Source organism: Marmota monax, unplaced genomic scaffold (assembly GCF_021218885.2).
Source record: "Marmota monax isolate L192 unplaced genomic scaffold, Marmota_monax_Labrador192_F-V1.1 WCK01_AAM20220418_F8-fsc00035, whole genome shotgun sequence".
Classification (NCBI taxonomy): domain Eukaryota; kingdom Metazoa; phylum Chordata; class Mammalia; order Rodentia; family Sciuridae; genus Marmota; species Marmota monax.
This window is the reverse complement of record NW_026691961.1, coordinates 7,892,798-7,913,744: the sequence shown is the minus strand read 5'-3', so window position 1 is coordinate 7,913,744 and position 20,947 is coordinate 7,892,798. Positions and strand designations below refer to the sequence as shown.

At 60.9% G+C, this 20,947-nt stretch overlaps 5 protein-coding genes across 13 annotated transcripts; 2 read left to right on the top strand and 3 right to left on the bottom strand.

Annotated features, from left to right (window-relative positions):
- The first annotated feature begins 849 nt into the window (after positions 1-849).
- Positions 850-5,928, top strand: Wdr24 (WD repeat domain 24). The gene is made up of 9 exons (XM_046441420.2): positions 850-1,899; positions 2,819-2,996; positions 3,120-3,792; positions 4,308-4,426; positions 4,505-4,626; positions 4,721-4,825; positions 4,988-5,325; positions 5,415-5,599; positions 5,680-5,928. The coding sequence occupies exons 1-9, from the start codon at positions 1,419-1,421 to the stop codon at positions 5,846-5,848; spliced, it is 2,370 nt and encodes a 789-aa protein (XP_046297376.1). The 5' UTR covers positions 850-1,418; the 3' UTR covers positions 5,849-5,928.
- A 159-nt stretch (positions 5,929-6,087) lies between these two features.
- Positions 6,088-8,737, top strand: Jmjd8 (jumonji domain containing 8). Of its 2 annotated transcripts, none has more exons than XM_046441537.1 (9): positions 6,088-6,191; positions 6,263-6,361; positions 6,463-6,511; positions 6,585-6,681; positions 6,765-6,833; positions 6,925-7,044; positions 7,134-7,201; positions 7,280-7,414; positions 7,575-8,737. In XM_046441537.1, the coding sequence occupies exons 1-9, from the start codon at positions 6,103-6,105 to the stop codon at positions 7,653-7,655; spliced, it is 807 nt and encodes a 268-aa protein (XP_046297493.1). In that variant the 5' UTR covers positions 6,088-6,102; the 3' UTR covers positions 7,656-8,737. The 2 variants fall into 2 exon arrangements, with proteins under 2 accessions (XP_046297493.1, XP_046297487.1); XM_046441531.1 differs by having other exon boundaries at positions 7,277-7,414.
- Positions 7,704-9,788, bottom strand: Stub1 (STIP1 homology and U-box containing protein 1). Of its 2 annotated transcripts, none has more exons than XM_046441507.2 (7): positions 9,630-9,788; positions 9,036-9,234; positions 8,787-8,952; positions 8,504-8,612; positions 8,349-8,405; positions 8,147-8,263; positions 7,704-8,067 (listed from the first exon to the last, which is right to left on the bottom strand). In XM_046441507.2, exons 1-7 carry the CDS (start codon positions 9,786-9,788, stop codon positions 7,942-7,944), a joined length of 933 nt encoding a protein of 310 aa, XP_046297463.1. In that variant the 3' UTR covers positions 7,704-7,941. The 2 variants fall into 2 exon arrangements, with proteins under 2 accessions (XP_046297463.1, XP_046297473.1); XM_046441517.2 differs by having other exon boundaries at positions 8,525-8,612.
- Positions 9,789-11,424: 1,636 nt separating this feature from the next.
- Positions 11,425-14,029, bottom strand: Rhbdl1 (rhomboid like 1). 4 transcript variants are annotated; one of them, XM_046441494.2, is made up of 8 exons: positions 13,870-14,029; positions 13,345-13,479; positions 12,884-13,108; positions 12,660-12,808; positions 12,419-12,531; positions 12,247-12,347; positions 12,105-12,165; positions 11,425-12,025 (listed from the first exon to the last, which is right to left on the bottom strand). In XM_046441494.2, exons 1-8 carry the CDS (start codon positions 13,906-13,908, stop codon positions 11,754-11,756), a joined length of 1,095 nt encoding a protein of 364 aa, XP_046297450.1. In that variant the 5' UTR covers positions 13,909-14,029; the 3' UTR covers positions 11,425-11,753. The 4 variants fall into 4 exon arrangements, with proteins under 4 accessions (XP_046297450.1, XP_046297441.1, XP_046297433.1 ...); XM_046441485.2 differs by having other exon boundaries at positions 13,318-13,476; XM_046441477.2 differs by having other exon boundaries at positions 13,318-13,479; positions 13,870-14,028.
- Positions 14,030-15,422: 1,393 nt separating this feature from the next.
- On the bottom strand, positions 15,423-20,930 carry Rhot2 (ras homolog family member T2). Of its 4 annotated transcripts, none has more exons than XM_046441433.2 (19): positions 20,852-20,930; positions 20,706-20,764; positions 20,545-20,626; positions 20,386-20,477; positions 19,518-19,646; positions 19,056-19,108; positions 18,861-18,969; positions 18,613-18,714; positions 18,416-18,514; positions 18,214-18,322; positions 18,009-18,129; positions 17,597-17,681; positions 17,384-17,526; positions 17,209-17,309; positions 17,002-17,132; positions 16,808-16,888; positions 16,570-16,692; positions 16,277-16,479; positions 15,423-16,059 (listed from the first exon to the last, which is right to left on the bottom strand). In XM_046441433.2, exons 1-19 carry the CDS (start codon positions 20,886-20,888, stop codon positions 15,933-15,935), a joined length of 1,986 nt encoding a protein of 661 aa, XP_046297389.1. In that variant the 5' UTR covers positions 20,889-20,930; the 3' UTR covers positions 15,423-15,932. The 4 variants fall into 4 exon arrangements, with proteins under 4 accessions (XP_046297389.1, XP_046297418.1, XP_046297409.2 ...); XM_046441462.2 differs by having other exon boundaries at positions 19,593-19,646; positions 20,434-20,477; positions 20,852-20,929; XM_046441453.2 differs by lacking the exon at positions 20,852-20,930 and having other exon boundaries at positions 19,593-19,646.
- Between the last annotated feature and the right edge of the window lie 17 nt (positions 20,931-20,947).

Below are 20,947 nucleotides of genomic sequence, written 5' to 3'. Positions count from 1 at the left end.
TAAAGGAGGCTGCAGGTGAACAGGGCCACCAACTGAATGGGCAATGTCAGGCCCTGGGAGATGGAATCCCTCTGTGGTGGCCCTCACACCTCTGTGTGACAGACAACTACCAGTGAACAAAGGAGCAGGCTGTGACAAGCGCTGGGGAGGCGACTGTGACTGGTCAGGCCCCGTTTGATATGGTGCTAGAGAAGGCAGAGGCTGAGCATTGAAGGATGAGAAGGGCGGAGCTGGCGCTCTGTTAACTGGACGTGGGCGCCTGGAAGGGGACCGCGCGGCACTGCTGCGGAGTCCGGAGTCTGAGGTTTATTGGCAGTGCGGTAGGAGGCCCCAGGAAAAAGAGGGACCGGACTGCGGCGCGGGGTTCAGACGGGAACCCGGACAGGCGGGGATACTGCTCCCGCGAGCTGAGGGAGGGAGGAGGGTGGAGGAGCCCGGCATGACAGACTCCGCTGAAGAACCTGAGCAGAGAAATACGCACCGCTATTACAGTACTGAGATTGAAATAAGAAACACGCCTGCCACTCCAGCGACGCCGAAGGCTGAGGCAGGAGGGTCGCAAGTTCAAGGCTCCAACCCCGGCCGCTTAGCAATACCCTGTTTCAAAATTTTAAAAAAGAGGGGGCGCTGGGGATGAAGCGTAGAGGAAGAGAGCCCCTGGGTTCAATCCCCATTACCGCAAGAGAAAAACGAATTAAGAAATACAGGAACAACTATCGAGGTGGAACCGGAGAGCCCGCAGGCCCGTGTCTGGGCTGCTCCGGGACCCTCCACCCGTACTGCGCCCTGACCCGGAACTATTATGGTGCGGGCGAGGGTTCCTGCCCGCTTCCGGCGAGGGGCGAGTAAATAACGGACCACTTCCGGCAAGGGGCGTGATGGAGACGGATGGGTTCCCCACGCCACGGTGTGCTGCCGGTACATGACTGGAGTGCTGAGGGGAAGGCCACCGGCCTTGAGCAGCTCTGTTCCCTGGGCCCCTTCAGCCCTCTGCCTCCTCCCCTCGTTTGCGCCTCTCCGGAGCCCCGCTGCCTCGGACGCCCCGGGCTGACGGGTGTGGACGGCGGGAGCCACTTGGCTCCCCTGCTGAAATCGACTGACCTGCGGTCCAATGGCGCAATCACGGGAGGTGGCTGTTGGAGAGATGAGTGCCTTTGGCCAGAACCAGCCATGTAAGGTCTTCTGGGGAGGTCAGACGTGGGACTAACCAGGCTTAGGGCAGCAGCGGAGTCTTCTGGCAGATTCTGGTGGTTTGGAATTCCCCTGTGATGTTGACTAGCTGATGGACTGCCTTGGTCTAGACAGCAAGTTTGACCAGCCCAGGCAAAGCAGTGAAAGGTCTGAACTGATTCGACAGACACCAGACTGACTAGACCAGCCTTCTTCACTGATCTCCTGACCCGACCACCAGTCTAGCCATGGAGAAGATGTCCCGTGTGACAACAGCCCTAGGTGGCAGTGCACTGACAGGCCGCACCATGAACTGCCACTTGGATGCTCCAGCCAATGCCATCAGCGTCTGCCGTGATGCAGCCCAAGTAGTCGTGGCAGGCCGCAGCATCTTCAAGATCTACGCAATAGAGGAGGAACAGTTTGTAGAAAAGCTGAACCTCCGTGTGGGCCGCAAGCCCTCACTCAACCTGAGCTGTGCTGATGTGGTCTGGCACCAGATGGATGAGAACCTGCTAGCCACAGCAGCCACAAATGGTGTGGTGGTCACATGGAACCTGGGTCGGCCATCCCGCAACAAGCAGGACCAGCTGTTCACAGAACACAAGCGCACAGTGAACAAAGTCTGCTTCCACCCCACTGAAGCCCATGTGCTGCTCAGCGGCTCCCAGGATGGCTTCATGAAGTGCTTTGACCTCCGAAGGAAGGACTCTGTCAGCACCTTCTCGGGTGAGGCCCACAGAGGCAGGTCAGGGCAGGTGTGTGACTCTGCAGGTACCTGTCTAGGCAAGCTAAGAAGTGCTTTGTGCACCAGAGGCTCTCAGATGCACTCCTGGAAATAAGCCAGAAGTAGAAGAGTGGATGGGGGCAGGCCTGGGTGAGGTGTGAGCCAGAGCATCAATAGTGGGGAAGAGGCAAGAGGCAGGACTACCAGGAATTGAGGCTGGGTGTGGCATGAGAGAGGGCATAGCCCCACAGACTCAGCCCACCTCCAGGTTACCTCATTGCAGGATGTCTACCAGAACCTCCAAGGTTCCCAGCACAGGGATGTGGAGGAGGTGAAGTACACTGTCTAGTCCTTGCAGGGCCATCCCTGAGCCTGCTATCACTTGTCCACCTTGATGAGACCAGGTGAAGCACAAGGCAGAGCCCTGGGGCCTTGGAGAATTTGTGGGCTTCTTAAGACAGATCATGAGCTATCTGTGTCAGAAAAAGGCTGAACACTGCCCTCCCAGGCTCTTGGTGTGGTGGATTTGTAGGGCAGATGTGGTCCCTTGTCCTCTAGTCCTTTGGGCTGTCCAGGCAGCTCCAGCCCTAGGTAAAAAGGTTGGACTCCTTGGTTCTCCTACAAGCCATGGCATCCAGGGGAGTTGAGCAGATAGCCAGGTGGAGTTTCTGTTCTCCAGTACTCTGAAACTCAGTTTTACCAAGGACTAATGCAACATGCAGATTCCAGGGGAAATAGGCCTGGGAGTTTGTGCAAAAAACCCACCCTAGGAAGACCCTGGGGGCAGTCCTTTCTGCACTCTTGGCCATCTGGCCAGAGGCAGGTGTGTGACACCATCCCACAGCCACTCCAAGTGCTGCCCCACACACACACCATGGGCCAGCTCCCTCACCTCTGCTTCCAATGATGCCCTGCCTGCAGGCCAGTCTGAGAGTGTACGGGATGTCCAATTCAGCATCCGAGACTACTTTACTTTTGCCTCCACCTTTGAGAATGGCAATGTGCAGCTCTGGGACATCCGCCGTCCTGACCGATGTGAGAGAATGTTCACAGCTCACAATGGGCCTGTCTTCTGCTGTGACTGGCACCCCGAGGACAGGTGTGGTCTGGGCTGCAGGGACCACAGGGCTGAAGGCCTGTGAGAAAGTGGGGAGTGGCAGGGCTTGGGGGGGTCCCTTCTCTCTTAGGAGAAGTCACTGAGGGTTTGGGGGCCTTCCTACAGGGGCTGGCTGGCCACAGGTGGGCGTGACAAGATGGTGAAGGTCTGGGACATGACCACGCCTCGTGCCAAGGAGATGCACTGCGTGCAGACCATCGCCTCTGTGGCCCGAGTCAAGTGGCGGCCCGAGTGCCGCCACCACCTGGCTACGTGCTCCATGATGGTAGATCACAACATCTACGTGTGGGATGTGCGCCGGCCCTTTGTGCCAGCTGCTATGTTCGAGGAGCACCGTGATGTCACCACAGGCATTGCTTGGCGCCACCCACACGACCCCTGCTTTCTGCTCTCAGGCTCCAAGGACAGCACGCTGTGCCAGCATCTGTTCCGTGATGCCAGCCAGCCCGTGGAGCGTGCCAACCCTGAGGGCCTGTGCTATGGCCTCTTCGGGGATGTGGCCTTTGCAGCCAAGGAAAGCTTAGTGGCTGCTGAGTCTGGACGCAAGCCCTATGCTGGCGACCGGCGCCACCCCATCTTCTTCAAGCGCAAGTTGGACCCTGCTGAGCCCTTTTCTGGCCTTGCTTCTAGTGCTCTCAGTGTCTTTGAGACAGAGTCTGGTGGTGGCAGCATGAGTTGGTTTGTGGACACAGCTGAGCGTTATGTTCTGGCTGGCCGGCCATTGGCCGAGCTCTGTGACCACAATGCAAAGGTGGCTCGGGAGCTAGGCCGTAACCAGGTAGGTGGGGCTGGGCTGCGGGGAAGTGGGGGTGCAGGGGTGCAGGGGCCATGACTTTGGGGTAGGGATCGGCTGCTCTGCCAGCTGCATCCCCATCCCAAGATCAGCACCAACCCTTGTCTTAGTAACAGGGTGTCAAGATCACATAGGCAGAGTGGACCAGATCCTGGGGCTGCCCTCTTGGAGGTAGAGGTCTAAGGAGTCACAGTTGATGCTGTCACCATTTGGGCATGTGCTCCATGCCTTCCTCTTGGTGCTGCACCTCTTAACAGCACCTAGCCCTCCTGAAGAGAGTGCCTGCTCTGTGCCAGTCTCTCACCCTTGGGTCACTCTGCTCATCTTCACATTGGCTGCCTCCTGGTTTTGCTTCTTCTGCTTCCCATGGGCTACATTTTCCCCAGTATGGTTGGGGCAGGATATTGGGATATTGGTGTGATTCTATTCAGGCAGGGGGTGGTGTGTGCCTGGGGTGTTGGGTGCCCAGGACCCTCTGAGTGGCTGGTGCTTGCCCCTAGGTGGCGCAGACATGGACCATGCTGCGGATCATCTACTGCAGTCCTGGTCTTGTGCCGTCTGCCAGCCTTAACCACAGTGTGGGTAAAGGCAGCTCCTGTGGCCTGCCACTTATGAACAGGTAGGTGTCTAGGGCTAGCTCTCCCCAGGGGGTGGGGCTACTGGAGCCCAGCCACCCATGAGCCTTTCCTGTCCCCAGTTTCAACCTGAAGGATATGGCCCCAGGGCTAGGCAGTGAGACACGGCTAGACCGGAGCAAGGGGGACACACGGAGCGACACGGTTCTGCTTGACTCCTCAGCCACACTCATCACCAATGAGGGTAGACTGGAGGGCAGGTGGGGATGCTGGCAGGAGTGAAGCTGAGGCACTCCACAGCAAACCGCCCCTGAATGTCCTCCCTCCCTCACGGGCAGATAATGAAGAAACTGAGGGTAGCGATGTACCTGCTGACTACTTGCTGGGTGACGTTGAGGGTGAGGAGGACGAGCTGTACCCACTGGACCCAGAACATGTGCACCGTGAGTGGGGGCTTTGGTAGGGTGGAGGGAGGTGGCGGGTAGGGCAGAAGCCTAGGCCTACAACATGCCCACTGTGAGTGGGGGCTGGGCAGACTGGGGGTTTGGGGAGTGCAGGGAGGCAGTGGGGTGGCCTAGGCCCACTTGCCTGACCCTGCCTCCCAGCCGAGGAGCCCGAGTACGTGCTGCCACAGGAAGCCTTCCCATTGCGCCATGAGATTCTGGACACACCTTCTGGGCCCGAGCACCTGCAGGACAAGGCCGACTCACCACACGTGAGCGGCAGTGAGGCAGATGCAGCCTCTCTGGCACCTGTGGACTCTTTCTCCCTCCTGTCCATCTCCCATGCGCTCTATGACAGCCGCCTGCCAACGGACTTCTTTAGTGTGTTGGTGTGTGACATGCTGCGCTTCTATGCTGAGCAGGGTGACGTGCAGATGGCTGTGTCTGTGCTCATTGTGCTGGGTGAACGGGTGCGCAAGGACATTGATGAGCAGACCCAGGTGTGTGCTGGGGTGGGGAGGGTCTTCCTAGAAAAGCTCCCATGCCCTAGGCTGTCTGACCATCCTGACCTCCTTGGGTCTCTCTGCAGGAGCACTGGTACACATCCTACATCGACCTGCTGCAGCGCTTCCGCCTCTGGAACGTGTCCAACGAGGTAGTCAAGCTGAGCACCAGCCGTGCGGTCAGCTGCCTCAATCAGGCGTCCACCACACTGCATGTCAACTGCAGCAATTGCAAGCGGCCCATGAGCAGCCGTGGCTGGGTCTGCGACAGGTGGGGCAGTGTGGGTTGGGGGGACCCAGGGACACGTGGGCAACCCAGGAGGCCCCAGCTGAGACATCCCCCACCCCCAGGTGCCACCGCTGTGCCAGTATGTGTGCTGTCTGCCACCACGTGGTCAAGGGTCTGTTCGTGTGGTGCCAGGGCTGCAGCCACGGAGGCCACCTGCAGCATATCATGAAGTGGCTGGAGGGCAGCTCTCACTGCCCTGCCGGCTGCGGCCACCTCTGCGAGTACTCCTGACCCAGCGCCGGCCCGCAGCTCCAGTGCCGGGGTGGAAGGGGACCAGACTTGTGAACGCAATAAAATAAGTGGGAGCTGAAGTTGCTGCTTATCCCCGAACGTACCGCGGGCGGGCGGGCGCTGCCGCGGTGGCCACAGGCGAAGCCTCCACACCACCTTCCGGGGCGGGGCGGGGGCGGGCCATGTAGGCTTCCGGCCGTTGCCATGACGACAGTTCGATCGGGCGCTGGCTCCCAGCGTGCTTCGCGAGGCTCATGGCGCGGGGGCCGCGGGCGCTCCTGCTCGTTCTGGCGGCGCTGGCTCGACCTGGCTCCGGCTCCTGGGAGGCGGGCGGCGGGGGATGGTGAGCGGCGCGGGCGGGAGGGCGCGCTGGGCGGCGGGGCACGGGCGGCGCTGACCGGGCTGTGCCCGCAGGCGGCTGGGCGGGCCGGCGGCGGCGGCGGCCGTGGCGGAAGAGGAGCGCTGCACCGTGGAGCGTCGGGCGGACCTCACCTACGCCGAGTTCATGCAGCAGTACGTGCGCTCAGAGCCCGGGAACGGCGGGCTCGGCCCGCAGCGCGAGGGGGGCGGGTACAGGCGTGCGCCGAACCTGAGCGCGGCTCCTCCTTCCGCAGGTACGCCTTCCTCAGGCCGGTCATCCTGCAGGGGCTCACGGACAACTCGGTGAGTGCTAGCGCCCGCCGCGGGCCGCCGGCTCTGCCCGCCCTGCCGCTAAGCCTTCTGCTGGTCCCCGCAGAGGTTCCGGGCCCTGTGTTCCCGAGAAAGGCTGCTGGCTTCTTTTGGGGACAATGTAGTGAGGCTGAGCACTGCTAACACCTACTCCTACCGGAAAGGTGAGCTTCCACACCAAGGGGGACCAACATGCTTAGTCTTGAACGCAGAATCACCCGGTCCTGACCAGTGTTTTTCCCCATAGTGGATCTGCCCTTCCAGGAATACGTTGAGCAGCTGCTACACCCTCAGGATCCTGCCTCCCTGGGGAACGGTGAGCCAGACCTGATAGCAGAGGTATGGGACACTTGGGAGTCCCGGGGTGCCAGACCCTGGCACCCGGGGACTTCCTTATTTTCTGGCAGACACCTTGTACTTCTTTGGGGACAACAACTTCACTGAGTGGGCATCGCTCTTTCGGCACTATTCACCACCCCCATTTCGTCTTCTGGGAACCACCCCTGCCTATAGCTTTGGAATCGCGGGTAGGTGCTCTTTGGGAATCATGTGTGAGGGTGTGTGGCAGCCAGTGCAGGTTGTTTTAGTCACCAGCTGCTCATAACTGACTCCACAGGAGCTGGCTCTGGGGTGCCCTTCCACTGGCATGGGCCGGGGTTCTCGGAGGTCATCTATGGCCGCAAGGTCTGTACAGGCTGAGGGCTGAGGCTTGGGACTTGCTGGCTACAAGACCCAATAGTGACTTCATGCTCTTGCCAGCAGCGTTGGTTCCTCTACCCACCTGAGAAGGCACCAGAGTTCCATCCCAACAAAACTACACTGGCCTGGCTGCAGGACACATACCCAGCCCTGACATCATCAGAGCGGCCCCTGGAGTGTACCATCCGAGCTGGTGAGGTCAGTGACAAGTAGGGGGACCAGGCCAGGCCCAAAGGTGCCCAATCTTTATGCTCCACATCCCCCACCAGGTGTACCATCTGGGCCAGTGAGATTAGTGGCTGGCAGCAGGGGCCAGACCCAAAGTTCCCTGACTAATCCTCTCTGGTCCAACCCTCAGGTGCTGTACTTCCCTGACCGCTGGTGGCATGCCACTCTCAACCTGGACACCAGTGTCTTCATCTCAACCTTCCTTGGTTAGCCAGAGCAGGCAGCTGGTGAGCTTGTCATACACCAGCACGTGCCCCTGTAGTGCTCACAGATTTTATTATAGAGACAGTGGCAGCAGCAGGGGCCTCAGCCCAGCCCACCCTCACCTGCTTTTCCTGCCCAGAAAGGGACAGGGGAGGCTCATGGCCCAGCAAGGGCTATGCTGAAAGAGGGAGCAGTCCAGAGCCCACCAGCAGAACTGATGGGGATGGGCCCAGAGACACAAACTATGTACAGGTTCTGGGGCTTCTGCCTCAGGACCCTCTGGGGCGAGGTCCTCAGTAGTCCTCCACCCAGCCGTTCTCAGAGATGAATGCATCGATGACTTCCTTCATGGCCAGGTTGGGGATGAGCTGTTCCTGGGTCAGGGGGCTCCGAGTCACAGGGTCAAAATGGCCCACACGCTGCAGTTACAACAGGGTCAGGGGGCTCAGTGTGCTGGAGCTGCGCCTCTAGCCCTGGTCCCCAGGCCCATGGCCTTACCTGCAGATGCTCCTCAATGTCTTTGCGGTCATAAGTGATGCCACTTGGCGTGATGCAGGGTTCCCGCATCAGCTCAAAGCTGATCTTTCCACACAGGTAGTCAGGGATGTCTCGTTTCTGTAACAAAAGAGCAGTATCAAAGATAGGAACAGACACTGTTCCAGTACCTTTGATTCTCAGGCTTCAGGGAATAGATGCTCACCTTTCTCTTCTCGTCTACCTGAGAGAAGAGCTCATCCATGTCCGCCATGTATTTGTCCTGTGAAGAGTGGAGCATGTGTGGGCCACGCGCAGGCACACAACCCAACATCAGTTGGGGGTACCCTCTGTCTCACACACACACCCCAACACACACACATGGGCCAGGGGCACCCTCACGTGCTTGGCCTCGATGCAGGCTTGCTGGGCACGGACGTGGCCATCATCCTCATCACCTTCATGGTTCCGCTGACACTCCTCCAGCTCCCTAAGGGTTGACCAGGAGCTGGTCAAAACGGACCTGGGCAGATGTCAGAGCCCACCCAGCCTTGGGCATCTTCCCCCAGCTTCCTCTGTGCCACCTTAGCTTTCAATAAACACCTGTGCTGGTGACTCAGTTTAACCCAAGAAGGCAGCCTGACAAGGAGCAGGAGGGGCCCACCTCTCGCGTTCTGCAGTGATGAGCCGTGAGAGGTAGGCATGCAGCTCGCTCTCCTGGTGGATGCGCCGCTCCTCGATGCTATTCCAGCGTTTCTTCTTGGCGATGCGCAGAGCACTAGGGATGTCATCCCCAAAGTTGAGCCGCTGCTCCTTGGCCAAGCTGTAAGCTGGGAATGGAGACTTAAGATTAGTCTGGCCAGCCCATCCCTGGGGCCCCAGGTGCCCAAGACAAGGCAGGGTGTTGGCCCACCTCGCTGCAGATTGGCAATGGCCTCGTCGTAGCTCTCCATCTCCAGCTGGCACTGACCCAGAAAGAAGTGTGCCTTCACGGACTGCCCATCCAGCTCCAGGGCTCGCCGACAGTCGGCCAGAGCCTGCTCTGGCTGCTGCATCTTCAGGTAGCACAGGGCCCGGTTGGTATAGTACACTGCCACCAGGGGGTTCCGAGTCTGGGGACCAAGGCCAGCACGAGAGGGTGTGGGCCCGCCTTGCCCTTCTGCCCCAGCAAGCTGACAACCCCATGTCCCAGGTCCAGTCCCGGCTTTGGGGCCATGGCTGGAGTCGAGAAACTAAAGGTTTCTCAGTTGTCAGACCCCTGGGTTCTGGTTGACACCACCCTCATGATTCTAATTCACTGACTTTGTTAAAGTAAGTTTCCCAATCTTGCTGAGGACCCCGGCCCAGCCGGCCTCAAGCATCCCACCCGCCCGATCCGGGATCGGGTCGCGCATAGCCGCCTGTGGAATGAGATCGCCACCGAGTCTCCGCAGCCCAAAGCCCCGCAGGGCTGGCGGCGCCCGGGCTGGGGAGGAGCGCCGGGCGCGCCCCCGCCCCGCGCACTCACGATGGCGCGGCCGTAGCAGGCCGCCGCCTCCGGGTACTTGCGGCCCACGAAGAGCCGGTTGCCCTGTTCCTTGAGCTCCTGCGCGCTCGGACTCTTCTCTGGGCTGCAGCCGCCGGCGCCTAGACGCGCGCCACCCTCCTTCTCCTCCTTGCCCTTCATGGCGCAGCGCGGCACGGACTGGGTTCCGCTCCCGGGCTCCGCGCCCGGCCGCCCCTCACCCGCAGCCCGCGCCGCGATCCGCTCGGCCCGGTCGGGCGATTCGCCACCGGAACTTCCGGCGCGGGGCGGGGTTGCAGAACGGGAACGCGCGCGGAGCCGCGCGACCGACGACCTGGGGGCTGGGCGCTCCGGGCGGGCTCCGCCTCCGACCTCGCCCCGTGACCCCGCCCCTCCACACGAACATGGCGGCCCTCAGCAGGCTCTGGGGCGGCGAAGACCCGAAACGCTGGGCCGTCATCTCGACGCGCCGCAGAAAGGTGCTTCGGGAGCGCGCGGGCGCCAGGGGACAGCTGGAGGTCCTGGACCACTGATAAGGCGGCAGGGAGGAGAGGGCCAGCAGGTAGGGCGTCATGGACTCCCCTCACCATCCTTCCTCAGGTACTGGGAAGGAGCTGTCAGCGGCCAGCGTGAGGCGAGTGGACAGGCGGCGAGGGACAACGGCCAACAGAAGAGCTGTGGCGGCCGCCGGCGTGGAAACCACGGCGAGGGGCGGGGTCACGGTGGGCCGGGCTTCCTCCGGGGCGGGGCCTCGTGCAGGATGGGCCTCGTTGGGCCGGGCTTCCTGCGGGGCGGGGCCTCTCCGGGGTCCGAGCCTCCCTGGCGAGGTCCCGCACCTGGGCTTCCCTCAATGCACTGTCTGCAGCAGCTTGTGGCCAACAACCCCCAGAGCTGGTGATGCAGCGTTCAACCATTGCCTTTGGCAGCTTTCCGAGGGAGCGCGCCGCAGTCACGAAGCTGTGCACCCTCGGTGTTGTGGGTGGCGCCACCGTCTTGGGGAAATCAGGCGCAGCCTGGGCACCTGAGTGCCCTTGCTTGTGGAAAGAGTTGGTGATGTATGACATGGTCTTGAGATCCGTCTTGAGAATCCCCCCATCTCTTGGGGGGCAGCTGGAACCCCCCAATTGGCCACATTGCCAGGCCGGCCTACCTTGCAGTATATTCTCAGGCACTACCTGCTGTACCTGGACCAGGGGCAAGAGAGTGCTGCAGCCCTGAACAGAGGTGAGTAAGCAGCTGGTGGGCTGGGAGGACATCCAGGACCTTATCAGGGAGCACTGGTTGGGCCCTCGGGGCCCACTCCGGCTTATCCCCAGCTTGTGCCTCAGGGTGATGGACCCCCTCCCCTTGTGAAGACAGTACAGTGGATGTGGTCTGTGAGCCGAAGCTGTGCCAGACTTGCTGCCCGATCTCAGCACCAGCTCAGCCACCCACAAGACACTAGGCTGGTCAAGAAGCACAGGACTCCCACCAAGTGAACCTGACCATGGGCCAGGGCCTGCTAACCTGCCACAAGACACAGGTCTCTCTGGATGGCAGGCTGACCAAATAGGAGACTGGGTGCTACAGGAGCTCAATAAACACTTGCTAAACTCAGTTTGAGCAGAAGGCCCACAGTCCCTCCCCAGGTACCACCAGCTCCTTCATAGCATGGGGTCATTGGTACTCTAACTCCACTCTCATCTAGGTTCAGAGGTACAAGGAGGAAGGAAGTCCAGGCTCTCTTCAGTGTGTGGCGGGTCCCCTGTGATCTGGGTTAGGGGCAGAGAAGCCTCCAAAGCCCTGGGACAGGTTCCTGTCACCGTGTAAAATATTTATTCATTCTCCCCAAAAGGCTCAGACTGCAAGTCCTGGGGGTGGGTTGGGGTGGGGTTGGTGAGGTGGTGTCTTCTCTGGGGCTGTCTTTAGGGATCTCTGTCCAACCCTGGCCCAGCAACCTTCTCCCCAGGACTGGGAGGGGCAGCCAGGGCTGGTGTTAGGCTTGGCCTCAGCTCAGTGGACTGCAGGGCCTACTTGCCCCACAGAGAGCAGCAGCCTTGAGGTGTCTCTTCACCAGGGGCAACATGCAGGCCTGCCTGGTGGTCAACCCACCGCATGCTTGGCCTAGCCTAGGTGCCTGGGAGTAGGTCAGGGCGGTGGGGGGATGTGGGCACCCAGCAGATCATAGGCAAAGATGTTCCAGAAGATGGCGAAGAGCAGGAAAGTGCCATAGGCGAGTAGCACCACCCACCAGCCGCACTGGTCCTGCAGGCGCTCCTCGTAACTGCGCAGGATGGTGAGGCCCATGCTCACCCCCACCACTGCGCCAGCCAGGTGTGCCATGAAGCTTGGCTGTGGGCCCGAGGAGGGCAGTGGTGGGGAGAAGCGCAGCCACACGGCCCGGCCCACCTCAGAGCTCACTGCAGAGGGAGCAACAGGTGGGAGTTGTCCTGTTTACAGACTGCAGCCCCCCATTCCCCCATCCAGCCCCCTACTCACTGCACACCAGGGCCAGCACCATCCTCAGCAGCTTGTAGGGACACCTCATCCCAGCCCAGTTCTGATGGCATGCAGACAGAGAGGCCGTGAGGCAGGCCAAGTGGGCCCCTTCCCACACCCAGCCTCCAGGTGGCCCCATTACCATGACAACGTTGGCCAGGTGTGCTGAGCACAGGGCATAGACCCCTCCAGAGCCCCCCACCACAGGGGCCCGCATGTCCGTGATGGAGACAGTCAGGGAACCTGCAGAGCAGAAGGAAGTGTGAAGAAGCAGCCAGCCAGGGCAGTGGGCAGAGGGCCCACGCCTGCCTTACCTGCCAGCACACCCGCCAGGTAGAGCAGGCTGATGCGGAGGAGACCATGCACCATCTCCAGGGGTACTCCGATCATCAGCTGCAGGAGGGCATTGAACCCCAGCTGCTCCAACCTGGCCGCAGGAGGGTGGGGTCAGCTGTGTTGCCCACCTATCTCCAGGCCCACCTCAAGACTGCATTTTTCTGGCTGAGCTGGCCTGACCATAACGGTGCTCACGACAGGCACAGCAGCCCCACTCACCCAGCGTGCATGAACATGTAAGTGAGGAAGCGCCAGGCGCGAGCGCGGTGCCCAGGGTGGTACACCAGGGGGCTCTTCATGTACTCGGGGTGGTAGGTCTGCAGCACCCACTTGTTGAGGCGTGCCCCATAGCACAGGAACACGATGATCTGGGGACAGGAGTGTTAGGGCTGGGTAGGGCAGGGCCGTGGGAAGCTCCTAGGGCAGCAGGTGGGCAGGCCCACCTGGGTGAGGGTGACTGAGGCCATAAACACAGGGGGCGGGCAGCTGCGGTGCCGGTAGAAGTACCAGCGGCGGTCTACTTCACAGGGCAGTATCTCATAGGCTACGTAGCGCACAAACCGCTTGTAGACACCTAGGCCAGGCTCATCCAGCAGCCCATCTCGGGGCAGTGACCGCTGTCCATTAGCGATGGCCCTCTTGAAGCTGCTGGAGCGCTTGCTGCTGATCTGGGGGACAGGGATATCAGCATGGGCTGTAGTGTCATCCCCCACAGCACCCTGCCCCTTAGGTTGCCCACAGGGTCTGAGGCCCTGCACTGTCCCAATCTATGAGCCTTCCCCAGGAAGAAGCCACCTGCCTACCCTGCTCTGGCCAGGGCAATGTGCCTGTCCAGGTCTGGGCCACCCCCCTGCTGCCCAACCACCGTGGCACTGACCAGGTCCACCAGTTCCTGGTAGCAGACCTGACCCCGCTCGTTGCTCTGGGCCAGGGCCACCAGCATGTCCAACTTGGCCGGGTCCAGGGGCAGCTCATGGCTGTGCACCAGCCCAGCGAAGGTGTCCGCACCGATGAAGCCTGTGTTCTCAGGGTCCAGCTGCTGTGGTGGGGGAGCCGCCGACCAAGGCTTGAGGGTGCGCCCACCCGGACCATGGGGCTGAGCCGGGCTGGCTAAGAGCAGCAGGCTGGTTCCTGGGACCTGGCTTGTTCCCAGGTCCTTCCAGGGCACGGTGCCCGGGTCCCCAGGGCTCCCCCCACCTTATTTCCACCCTCCCCGTCCTGGGAGGGAGGGCCCGAGTCAGAAGACGAGACCACCCTCTCACCGCTCTGTTTTCCTTGGAAGCTCAGGCATAGGGGCCAAGGGGCACGCGGAGAGGGGGCTTGGGTGGCGGGTGTCCGGCGGGGCTGTCTGGAAGCCCGGTCCCTCCCCCAGCCCAGCGCCGCAGCGGGAGGATCGTCGGGGGGCGGTGCCGGCCCCCACCCCACGCACCTGCTCCTGGATGAGCTGCAGCAGCGAGCTCCTGTCCATAGAGCCGGGCCGGGCAACGGGCCGGGGTCGGCCGAGGCCGGGAGGGGCTGCTCTGCGGACGACTCCGCTCCGCCCCTGCCGGCCCACTCCGCCTGCTCCGCTCGGCGCGCGCCGCGCTCAAGTCGCGTCACGGAACCGCCCGCCCCGCGCACACGCCGCCACGAAACGCGCGCCCCTCGCACACGGACGCACCGCCCCGGATGCACGCCCTGGGTAGGAACCGGCCTCCTCCAAGCGGATGGTTCCGATGCAGGCACTGTGTGCGCCCTCCGGGCAGCTGAAGCTCCTTCTGCCAAGCTCAGACGGCGATTCAGTCAAGGTGCAGTTTCTAAAACTCCGCCCAATTAAGACCTTCAGCTTTCCTTTGCAGCCTTCTGGGGCTCAAGCTTCAGCATGGGCCTCCCTTCCTCCGAGAAGCTTCTCCTGACCGCTAGGCTTCCTGACTCCCCAAGTTGTGACCCTGCGCTCCCGTCGCTGGGATGGAAGTTCCTTAAGTGCATCTGTCCAGCAGCAGGTGACCCCTGTTCCTCTCCCCAGTGCCACAGCAAGGAAACCTCATAGCCCCAGGTGGGTAGCAGAGGTGGGAAAGGTCCTGCCACAGCTGCTCCTGCTCAGACGACCAAAACAACCCATTTGCATCCCCCGTCCCCCACCCCAGGGGCCTGGAGGAATGTGGGAGAATCAGGGCATCAGGGCCTCCCAACCGGGAAGCCCCAGACAGGATAACAGGGGGCATCCACATGGACAGCAGTCTTCAAGGGCAGGGCTGCAGCTGGGAGAAGAGCAGCTGCTCCTGGGGAGAGCAACTAAACCCTTCTAATGATGGAGGTGATGGGTAAAGAGGACATGAAGCGATGGCAACCGGCCAAGGGCCAAAGTTGCCCACTGCTGCAGATACAATAGAGCTATTACTTCAGGCCACTGGGCCTCAGGGGACATTGTGAGCTAGAAATAGCATCTCCTGTCCAGCCTCAAAGCCAGTGGAACTAAGCTGGCAGAGAGGTGGGGGATATCAGGGTCCAGCTCGAGACCCTCAAATCAGGCATTTCTGTAGAGCAGGCAGCACACAGGTTCACTGGGACACCCACTTGCTACTCCTTAAAGGCAGATGAGGAAGAGGGGCTCAGGTTGGGGAAGCCATGCTGTGGTTGAAGGCCCTACTCATCTCAGGCCAGAGCTCCCTCTGTCCATGTTTGTGGTGGGTTGTTACAGCAGCTGGGTCACAAGAAGCCCAGGTACTCAGTGCAGCTCAGCCAGGCTGACTGAGTAGAAAGGTTTGGGGAGGCAGTGTTGAGGGCCCAAGGAAAGGGAGGGAGCACAGAGAATGCATGTCAGTGGACATTAAGGCTCTTGGACCACAGGTTACCCAAAACTGGACTTTCCACATTGGCCTGAGGTCACATGATGGGGACTTAGGGATGGAAGGGAGGTGAGGGGGTCCAGTGACACAATCACACCAAGACAAAGAACATACTTCAGACTGATTCAAGAAAAGCAGTCTCCAAAGACTGAGATCCCAGAGAGGAAAAAAACAAGTGAGGTTTAATCAGGAAACCCAACCTCATGTCTTCTGCCACGGACAAGGCTTCAAACTGGATGGGAAGGTGGGGTTACACAGCAGCCTAGCCACTTACTGGCCCCTGCATACCCACTGACACCAGAAGCAAGGGAGAGCCCTAAGAATTCTGGGTCTAGGGTCAATGGTCACCTTACCCAATACCCACAAAGGTGAGGAAAGGGCCTCCCACCAGGAACATCTGCCATGGAGCCCTCAGGCCAGGCAGTGGAGCTTCTGGGTCACAAGCCCAGGTTCTCAGCACAGCTCAGCCAGGCAGACTGGGTAGAGCTTTCGTGAGACAGTGCTGGGGGCACACCCAGCCCTGAGGAGGGGCCTGAGGAAAGGGCAGGGGATGCAGGGGCCAGAGCAGTGCCCCAGGGGCTCATAGTCATGCTGTGAGGCTGAAAGCCTGCACCAGACTGCCCCTGTGGAGCCCCACTAGGTCAGGAGAGGGGGCTGAGAGGCATCATCTACTCTTCACCAGGATTCTATAGAGTGAGAAGCTGAGGACTGCAGCCACGGTGGCCCCAACAGCCACCAGCATTCCCCGGAGCCAGGTAGAGGTGGGGCGCAGCTCTGTGTGCACCAGGTGTCTGTGAGGGAAGATGGGTACTTAGGGTGCATATCTCCCCACTGTGTCCCAGGCCGCTGGCAGAAGCTAGGCCTGGAGGGCTGCACCAAGAACAGCTCTCAGTGCCCCAGAACCCCACTCCACAGCCCCTACCCAGCACAGCCAGGTGATCAGCACCCTTAGAGCCCTGGTATAAGGCAGGCCACCCTCCTCCCAAGGCCTTGGTGGCAAGCACCCACGGAAAGGCAGCCATGGTGGCCAGTTGAGTGAAGATATCAGTGCTGGGCTGGGCCAGGCCGCTGCAGGAGAATGGGGTGGGGGCAGGCAGCCGGTGCCTGCGACAGAACTCCCCAGGTGACAGGCCTGGTGGGGCGACACCTGCAGGCAGGTCGGCCTTGGACGACACAAAGAGGCAAGGGGTCTGGCCATCCATGTAATGGCGCTGTGGGAGGAGGGGCTGTGTGAGGCAGGGCCCACCAGCCACCTGCCCCAGAGCTGTCCTCCACCTGCAGGGCTCCCAGTGTCACCCTGCCTTGTACACGGTGGCGCAGAATGCAAAGGATGCAGGATCACTGCTATCAAACATCAGGCAGGCAACATCACAGGCGGTGTCCAGGGAAGTGGCCAGCATGCTGTCCACATCCACCTCACATAGCTGGAACAGATGGGGCTCTGAGGGGTGTTCCCAGGAGTTGGCCCCCCCAAGGGCCACCCTGTGACAAATCTACCAGGTGGCATGGGCACATGGGTATCTCACTCCCAGCACTCACAATCAGGTACTTCTCTTGTCCGCTGACCAGCACTGTATTGATGACGTGGATGGGAGTCTCCCCAGGGGATGCCCTGGTGTCCTGGTGTCATAGGGACAAAGAGAGCCTTATGCTTCCTGGTCCCGCACTCCCCACAGTGCCCTCTCCTGCCCCTGGGTCCCCAGGTGGGGACTGGGGTTTCTGCAGATGCTTACCCTCAGGCTGTGGCCAAGAAAGGCCTGCAAGAAGGAAGATTTGCCCACTCCTCGGGCCCCTACCACCTTGCACATGAGGACATTCCGCTGGGTCTGCCCCTTCTCCTGATCCAGCCTCTTCTCACGAGTGACTGTGAGCAGAGACTCAGGTGAAGGAAAATGCTGGGGAGAGGCTGGACCCAGGGCCTGGTGAGGGTAGGTGCCCACCTGTGATGGCCTGTGCCTGGGAGTCCTGCTCACAGAGGGTGGGGTAGCCTAGGTAGCCAAGGTGCTCGAGGCAGCGCTGGACATCCAGGTAGGTCACTAGGCTGGAGGCACGAGGCACAGCGTCAGTGAGGAAGGCAGCAGGGGGTGGGGGCAGGGGTAGAAGGGATGTGCTCACGTCCACTGGCAGAGGAAACCATGCAGGGGTAGCCGGCTGGTGTCAGTGCGGACAGTGCGTGGGAGTTCAGGGCCCCAGGGGGCCACTGGGAACACACTGAAGAGGTTTTGCAGCTCCAAGGGTGAGAGGGCGCCATCATGGTCCTGTGGGCAGAAGGGCCATAGTCACAAGTGCTGGGGAACGGCAAGGGCTGACCAGGGTGGTAGCACTCACCTGGTCATGCTTCTCAAACACCTGCTGCAGAAACTGGTAGCCGCGGTGGTTAAGCTCAGTGCTGCAACCAGGGGGTACATGGAGCCTGCAGGAATGTATGGGACATCTAGCTCCCAGGGGATCCTGTGCTCCACAGTAGTTCAGCTCCTGCCTCACCCTGCCAGCACCATCCATGTGGCCAAGGCCCCTCTGAGGCTCCTATGGCTCCTCAGCTGGGGCCAGGCAAGGAGGATGGCATGGTCTCTGGTACATGAGGCCTGATGCAGGGGGCCCCACTCAACCCAGTCCTTTACACACACAGGGATCCAGGCAGACCAGAGTGAGAGGCCCACACTGCAGAACAGTCTCAGCTGTCCTCTGAGCAGGACCTTACACACAGGCGGGTTGGCCCCAGGCCCTACCTACCACTCACCGTGGGCAGAGGTAGTCTGCTGTCAGCTCAAGTGAGTCACTGTAGCCGAAGCGTCGCAGAATAGTCCATGTGGTCTCGTGCCGTCCACGCTGGATGAACAGTGTGTTCAGGAAGAGGAAGCCTGTAAAGGGCAGAGGCGGATAGCACCTGGAACAACGCGGCCCTCTCCCCACATACTCAGGCTCAACAGAGCATCTGGCCTCACCATCCAGGGTTAGTCTGTTGTCCTGCACGCCGCCCACCACATTCTTGCACACTACCCTCTTTACATCTTCCAGGGCCTGTGGGGCCAGAGGGTGGCCAAAGCAGGACTTCTGTCTCCAAAAGGAAGTGGTTTCAGATCAGCCAAATGCCCCAGAACAGCAAGGCTTTATTACCTGAGGATGGGCAGTTGGGTCAGGGCACACCTGGAAAGCACTGAGCTCCTCATCGCTCAGTGCCTGGTCCAGATCCTGGTCGGAGAGCCTGAAGATTCGAGTGAGGGCCTGGGTGCACGCAGGCTTCAGCTGCAGGAACATCTACTTAGCACCCTAGCAGCCTTTGGAAGGTCCACCCTGCCACTCCCATCTGCTCACTCTCCATACCCAGAGAAGCCACTGCCCACCTGCTTGGTCTCAGGGTCATACAGGGGGGCTGTGGGATGTAGAACGGCCTTCTGGGCATAGTAGAACAGCTCTGAGATGTTCTTCAGATGTTTGGCAGAACACTGTAAGAGCACAGCACAGGCTCAGAAGGCAACAGAAGAGGACACAGATGTGAGGTCAGGCCGGCCACCATGACCACCTGCAATAGCAACTTGGTGCTTCTGTACTCACCAGAGCCCCTCTTCTTCTCGGCCTTCTCCCTGCTTACCTCCACACAGGTCTCTATCTCAGGAAACTGGCTCATGATGGGTAGCACAGCTTCCATGGTGCTTCCTGACCGCAGGTCCACCTTGTTGCCTACCAGGATGATGGGCAGCCTGGGGAGAAGCCCATGGTTACCAGGTACAGGGAGCCACTGGAGCTCAGTCCCACTCCTCCTCCCTGCCAAGGTCCTGCTTATTACCTGGGCCCCCTCTCAGTTCTCCCATTTACCAGTGGAATCCACTTGGTTCGAATCTGAAAGGCAAAGCCTGGCCATGAAAGGAGGCATCCCACCCAGTCCAAGGTGCCCACCCAGGGCCTGCACCAGGCTCAAGGAGAGGAGGGGAGCTTGAGGCTAACTGAGGCCAGTAAGAGAAAACAAGGGAAAGCAGGGCCATGTCTAATCTGAGCAGCTACAAGCCCCTCCAGGCACACTGAGATCCTAGACCTCAGGCAGGCCCCGGACCTTTTTTCTAAGGCTATCTTTGTTGGAAAGGGAAAGGAAATGCTGGCTTAAATAGAACAATCATCCAGGTGCTCTGTGGAGAAATCAGTACCAGAAGCCTGACCTCAACACAGAGATGTGGGGCTTCTTGAAATGCTTAATAGAGATAGGGCTGGTCACAGGCATGGACAAAACTTCCCCTAGGCCACTGACTACTACCTGGTCTTCACTGGGGACTGTTGAAAGAGCCAGTGGCAGGGACTTGGGATGGATGGGGTGCTCCCTCCTGCTCACCTTCTCAATCGTGGTCTCGTTAGACACATCATACACCACACACACCACATTTGCCTGCAAGAACAGCAGCAAGGCACAGGGTGACCAGAAGCTGCCCACTTAGAGTGGACAGCTCAGACAATTCCACACACCCCAAGACTCCAGCATGTCTCAAGTGCTTCTGAGCAGCACAGGGTGCAGCTCCAAAGCCTGGCAAGCCCACCCTACCCTGGAACCTGGCCAATTACAGCAGGTACTCACAGGGCAGGGTATCCCTGGCTGGATCACCCTGGGCCAGGCAGCTTCAGACAAGTCCCTCCCTGCCCCCAAGAGGGAGACACCAGGCCCCAGCACCACAGCTCTGTTTTGTAGGCCCAAGTGCTCAGGACAGACCCAGCCACACCCCTGAAGAGCAAGCTACTTGTAAGATGAGACTCCTGACTCCACCTCCCACTTTCAAGTCACAAGCAGCCAAAGTCCAGAGAAGGACAGCAATGTGCCCTGTGAGGGCTGGGGGGCTGCCCCTGGGTTCCTGTGGCCTGCACACAACTAGTGATGGATACAACCAGGATACAATGGAGACTGCAAGAGCTAGATCCAGGGGCTCTGAAAGCAGATGAGCCTGGAGATCCTGCGCAGTGGACCAGAGTACAGGGCAAGGGGACTGCAGAGGAGTTTAAGGGGAGACTGTGCCTCCTCAGATGCCGGGAAGGAGACGGAGGGAGGGCCCTCTGCCTCTGGACAGCACTGCAGGCACTAGACTGTCCTGGATCCCTGAAGGGGGTGTTGCAGGAGTCCCGCTCTGGATGCTGACTGTCAGGGTCGAGGACGGCCGGCGCCTCCATCCACGCAGCTCCCGCACCTTACGGATCTCCTCCCGGAGCTCCTCATCCGTCTGCTCGGCTTCTGGAGAGAGAGAACCCGCTGCAGGCGCGCGCGGACAGGCCCGGCACGGGCGCCGCGCGGGGCCTACCTGAGAAGTCCACGATGTGGGTGGGCACCCGCTCTGGCGTGACGGCGGCGGGGATGGTGATCTCCTCGGCGCGCGCGGGCACCTGCAACAGGCGGCCTCAGCCCGCGCCCGACCCGCGCCCGGCTCGCGCCCGCCCGCCACTCCGGGCCGCCCGCGCGCACCTCCTCGGGGAACTCCTCGCCCACCAGCGACAGGATCAGCGACGTCTTCCCCACCTGGGCTGTGCGGGCGGGTGGCCGGGCGGTCACGCGGGCGGCGAGACCACGCGGCCCCGCGCCCCCGCCAAGGTCCCCAGCCCAGCGCCTACCCTCGCCCAGCAACAGGATGCGCACGTCCCGCCTCATGGCTGTGCCCGGTGCCCCGCCCCCGGCCCCCTGCCCCAGCCGCAGCCCAGACCCTCCCC

What these genes read in the sequence shown, in the direction of transcription:
- Wdr24 (XM_046441420.2), top strand. Translation starts at nt 1,419, where the DNA reads ATGGAGAAGATGTCCCGTGTGACAACAGCCCTAGGTGGCAGTGCACTG. An exon ending in GGCCTGCCACTTATGAACAG is followed by an intron (nt 4,427 to 4,504) that starts GTAGGTGTCTAG and finishes TCCTGTCCCCAG; the next exon opens with TTTCAACCTGAAGGATATGG. An exon ending in ACATTGATGAGCAGACCCAG is followed by an intron (nt 5,326 to 5,414) that starts GTGTGTGCTGGG and finishes GTCTCTCTGCAG; the next exon opens with GAGCACTGGTACACATCCTA.
- Jmjd8 (XM_046441531.1), top strand. Translation starts at nt 6,103, where the DNA reads ATGGCGCGGGGGCCGCGGGCGCTCCTGCTCGTTCTGGCGGCGCTGGCT. An exon ending in TCCTGCCTCCCTGGGGAACG is followed by an intron (nt 6,834 to 6,924) that starts GTGAGCCAGACC and finishes ATTTTCTGGCAG; the next exon opens with ACACCTTGTACTTCTTTGGG. An exon ending in GTACCATCCGAGCTGGTGAG is followed by an intron (nt 7,415 to 7,574) that starts GTCAGTGACAAG and finishes TCCAACCCTCAG; the next exon opens with GTGCTGTACTTCCCTGACCG.
- Stub1 (XM_046441507.2), bottom strand. Translation starts at nt 9,788, where the DNA reads ATGAAGGGCAAGGAGGAGAAGGAGGGTGGCGCGCGTCTAGGCGCCGGC. An exon ending in CCTGCTACGGCCGCGCCATC is followed by an intron (nt 9,235 to 9,629) that starts GTGAGTGCGCGG and finishes CTTGGTCCCCAG; the next exon opens with ACTCGGAACCCCCTGGTGGC. An exon ending in ATCACTGCAGAACGCGAGAG is followed by an intron (nt 8,613 to 8,786) that starts GTGGGCCCCTCC and finishes GTCAACCCTTAG; the next exon opens with GGAGCTGGAGGAGTGTCAGC.
- Rhbdl1 (XM_046441477.2), bottom strand. Translation starts at nt 13,908, where the DNA reads ATGGACAGGAGCTCGCTGCTGCAGCTCATCCAGGAGCAG. An exon ending in TACATGTTCATGCACGCTGG is followed by an intron (nt 12,532 to 12,659) that starts GTGAGTGGGGCT and finishes TCCTGCGGCCAG; the next exon opens with GTTGGAGCAGCTGGGGTTCA. An exon ending in GGTGCTGGCCCTGGTGTGCA is followed by an intron (nt 12,026 to 12,104) that starts GTGAGTAGGGGG and finishes CTCCCTCTGCAG; the next exon opens with TGAGCTCTGAGGTGGGCCGG.
- Rhot2 (XM_046441433.2), bottom strand. Translation starts at nt 20,888, where the DNA reads ATGAGGCGGGACGTGCGCATCCTGTTGCTGGGCGAGG. An exon ending in CATCCTGTTGCTGGGCGAGG is followed by an intron (nt 20,765 to 20,851) that starts GTAGGCGCTGGG and finishes CCGCCCGCACAG; the next exon opens with CCCAGGTGGGGAAGACGTCG. An exon ending in GGTTTCCTCTGCCAGTGGAC is followed by an intron (nt 17,310 to 17,383) that starts GTGAGCACATCC and finishes TCGTGCCTCCAG; the next exon opens with CCTAGTGACCTACCTGGATG.